Raw genomic sequence first — 4,058 nt, 5'->3', positions numbered from 1 at the left:
TTTATATTTAATGTATTGGTGATGAATTAGATAAAACACATTATAAAAAAAATTAAATTCACTTAAACGTTATTTTGAATGATGTATAATCATTTAATTCATTACCCAAATACAAAATTCTACACTTTTATATTAACCCATTTTTAATGGTTTCATCTTAATTTAAATTTTACTACCTATGGGAATATCACTTTTATATCTTAATTGAGAACCTTCAATCCTCCTCACTTCGTACGTTAAACATTGTTTCATTCATCTTTAATAAAGTAACCAATCATACGATGAATTGGTTCATTCAACTCCTTGGGAAACTGAATACATTTGTAGTGTTAGGGTTCAATTTGATGCATTAATCATATATAATTTTATATACCATCAACCAGTAATATCTAAAATTAGATAAATTTAGTTTTAAAATTTTTATGACGAATATGTTGAATCCAATTATTGAGAAATGTTTAATTTAATTTGAAGATGTATTAAAATGGAAATTCATGAACAAGAAGATCAATTTTTTCACTATATCTCATGCAACAAGTCAATTTGCCTTTGATTACATCAGATTCCTTTGAATTTTTTTTTAAATTCAAACTAGTTCATATTAACTTGCTCAAGTTGTATGTATGAATTGCAAGATCAACACCTTATTTGAACTTACAATTCTAGGAAAGCATAAAATGCAGTTCCATGATCGTGCATTTAAAGTGGCAGAAAAAATTTACTGATTACAGTGACAGTCTGAGCTCCAAATCTAACTCTTGTGTGTCGCTTGATACTGAATTCTGACTGCTCGATCCCAATGAGTTGCTGCGATGTTTTTTGCTCCTTGAATGTGAATCCTGTAAGAATGTAAGGAACTAAAACAAGTTAAATTTTAAAACACAATCATCACATGGCACATAAACTAAAAAGGAAGGGACATGTGTGTAGCAACCTCAACATGTAGGTTTAGAAGTTGTCTGGTCATGTTTGGTTGTGCAAAATGTTGGGTGTCTAAGAAGCCACTGCTTGGTTGGGAATCACCATATCTGATGTTTGCCCTTTGATCGTATTCTCCAACCCCCATCTGTAATAATATATAATTGTAGTACTTGATTTCATTAATATAGTTATTGATGCATAAAGAACTGGGGTAGGTGACAATGGGAAGCTGCAAAGACTTAATATATCTAGGGTTAACTGAAAATTATCGGAAACTTCAATTTTTTATTTTTGAATGAAAATTTTTTTAAAAAATTTCTGTATAGAGAGAAGAAAGAGGGTGAGGTGGTTCACTTACCATCATGTTGGGGTACTGGAAACCATAAGAAGGCGAGGAAGTTGATGAATAAGAAAAAGATGATGAGGCCATAGATGAATAAGCTCTCATGTTATCTTCCTGCATGTACAGCCATCATCAAATTCCACCCACAAACTCAAATATGATAAAACTTCAATTCATTCAATCACTGAAACCTGCAGACAAAAAGAAGAAAAAGGGAAAATACCTGGTTGAAATTAGCAGGGTAAGTTCCATGATGAAGAGGAAGATAGGTAGAAGCCATTTGACCATGTAATCTGATCTTCTCCAATTGAGCAACACCAAGCCCTCTCTGGGGTTGCTTAGGCTTCTCTGAATTACCCTTCTTGCCTTTTCTTGAAGACGATGAACCTCCCCTTTCACTTCCCATGTTTGGTTCTCCAAAATAACTGCTACCCATCCTTTCTTAACTACTGATGATGATGATGATGACGATGGTGTATTATATGCCAAATGGAAGAGACAGACAGACAAAGAGATTGAATTCAAGTATAGGTAGCTACCGCAAATCCCCAAGCCTTAATTTGTGTTTTGCAGAGAAAAAAAAAAGAGTTGCTGAGGAATCAAAAAGATGTGGAGTGCTGCCCCCTTTTTAAGGTGTTTGCAACCCAAGCAAATTATTGCATCGCTGGATCAGATTTTGTACAGATTTATCACAGATATATATATCTGTATTTACACAGATTTTATGCCCTCTTTATTTCCACTACCCTTATTTTGCAAGTACTTTCTCCATCTTTTATATTACTACATATATATATATATTAGAAACACACCCCAAGTATTCATTATTTTATTTAATACATTACTAGCTTTAAACACTCAGAAGCCTTGTTACAAATTTCATGTCTAAGTTACAAATCTTGAAAATTTATTTCTTTATTATTCATTCAATAATTATAATTTTTATTTCTATCTTATCTTCCTTTGGGAACTTCAAAACCTTTTTTAAAAGAAAGCAGTCAATCTAAATTAAGCTTTAAAATGTTATCTCATATATATATATATATATATATATATATATGAGTGTGTGTGAAATTTATGGGAAGAAATCTACTATAAAGCAAAGGAAATAAGTATAGTTTAGAGAAAGAATTTATAGATTCTAAAAATCATGTTTGCAGCTTAACAGGGATTCTATTGTTGAAGGAGAAATTAAAGATGAGATATTCTTGAGATTATATATCTTTAATAACTCGGATAAGAAGTAAGAATATATCTTAATCACTTTTTTGCCCTCTAACTTTATAAAAAATTATTTTAATCTTCCATTTAATTTTCCTTTTGTTTAGTCTTTGAATTTGTATTTTTTAAATTACCCCAAAATAGATAGAAAAGTTAATGTTTGTTAACTTTCTTGACATGACATACATGTGGATTGCCATGTAGACGACATGTCATCATTTAATCAATTTTTTAAAAGTAATAATTTTAATGATTATTAACTTTTAAAAATAGTTTTATAGATTTTAAAATTTAAAAAATTGATTAAATGTTGATGTGTATGTAACGTGAATAAAGTTAAAAATATTTAACTTTTTCATTTATTTTAGAGTGATTTGACAAAAATACAAAGACTATAAATGGTAAAAAGTTAAATAGAAGGTTTAAATATGTGTATTAAATTAGAAGCGTATCCAAATTTCAAAAATTAAGAGATATACATAGGGGAAAATGAGTGAAGTTAAATGTAAAATTGAGAGGAACAAATCTAATTAAACTGTTGAACGCATGATTTGTGGGTCAGATACTATGAGTTGTATGTTCCAATTTTTCTCATAAAGGCATGTGAACTTTGTATTTACCCAAAAAACAAATCATGTTTCTCCCAAACTATGGCATTCTCTAGGCAAATGTATTTCAGATTTGTGAATTGAAATCTATACTTATTTTTAAAATTAACTTAATAATAATTAAAAAATTCCAAAATTTTTGCTTAAAAATTTAAAAAAAAACGATTTTCAATTCGTAGTCCAACTTTGGTGACTTTTTGGCTTCATTTTTAGCCACGTGCCGCTTTCTAATTCGACAGTTTTGCATTAGACATAGGGGTTTATTTTAAACAAAAATTGAATTTCTTTTTAAATTAATAACATGACAAATGTAGATTCATCATAGGAAGCTGTATGATGAAGAAACTATTATGTTACAGAGTTGAATGAAATTATTAAAATAACACATTCTTAAATTTATTATTGATTTTTACAACATTAAGTAAAAGTCAAATAGAGATGTGCAGAATCCAATTAAACAAAATGATTTAATAAATGTGACTTCTCACTGGCCATGGATTCACTAGATTTCGCCACGTGTAGTCACTCAATGCTGAGTCATGAATATTCTCCCCAACACCAATCATGAAGTACATAAAATATTGGATTGGCGTCAGCCTAAAACTGCCAGCCTATATCCGATTTAACTTGGTAATTAATGCCAAAAGGATATATGGCTAATAAAATCAGAAATTGTAAGGAATGTGTAGTGGAGAGAGGTGTAGAGGATACGATATCTACAATAGATTTGTAGGCACATGCCAAGCCTTACAGGTTGCAATTACTTCACACGATTTGCATTCCAAATATAATCCCTAGGAAATCGCTGTGTCCCTCATCTCTTTTTCTTTATTAATAATATCACCCAATTTCTTCCAAGGTTTTTACATTTTTCCTTTTTCTGCTTCTTTCTAAAATCTCTATCGCTCCATTTACCAACCTCAATACTTTTTCTAAGAAGACTTCATCACGAGTCAAATCAAAAT

The 4,058-nt window shown here is 30.1% G+C and overlaps 1 protein-coding gene across 1 annotated transcript; it reads right to left on the bottom strand.

Annotated features, from left to right (window-relative positions):
• Positions 1 to 495: 495 nt before the first annotated feature.
• On the bottom strand, positions 496 to 2,000 carry LOC105774746 (protein SPEAR1). The gene is made up of 4 exons (XM_012597313.2): positions 1,488 to 2,000; positions 1,280 to 1,378; positions 935 to 1,066; positions 496 to 839 (listed from the first exon to the last, which is right to left on the bottom strand). The coding sequence occupies exons 1-4, from the start codon at positions 1,698 to 1,700 to the stop codon at positions 726 to 728; spliced, it is 558 nt and encodes a 185-aa protein (XP_012452767.1). The 5' UTR covers positions 1,701 to 2,000; the 3' UTR covers positions 496 to 725.
• Positions 2,001 to 4,058: the final 2,058 nt, after the last annotated feature.

This window comes from Gossypium raimondii, chromosome 6 (genome assembly GCF_025698545.1).
Source record: "Gossypium raimondii isolate GPD5lz chromosome 6, ASM2569854v1, whole genome shotgun sequence".
Taxonomy (NCBI): Eukaryota; Viridiplantae; Streptophyta; class Magnoliopsida; order Malvales; family Malvaceae; genus Gossypium; species Gossypium raimondii.
The sequence above is the reverse complement of the archived record's forward strand: the minus strand, read 5'-3'. Positions and strand labels throughout refer to the sequence as shown.

Coding starts and splice junctions, on each gene's coding strand:
- LOC105774746 (XM_012597313.2), bottom strand. CDS start 1,700: ATGGGTAGCAGTTATTTTGGAGAACCAAACATGGGAAGTGAAAGGGGA. Junction 1,379..1,487: donor ACCCTGCTAATTTCAACCAG/GTATTTTCCCTT, acceptor CTGTACATGCAG/GAAGATAACATGAGAGCTTA. Junction 1,067..1,279: donor TCCAGTACCCCAACATGATG/GTAAGTGAACCA, acceptor ATATTATTACAG/ATGGGGGTTGGAGAATACGA.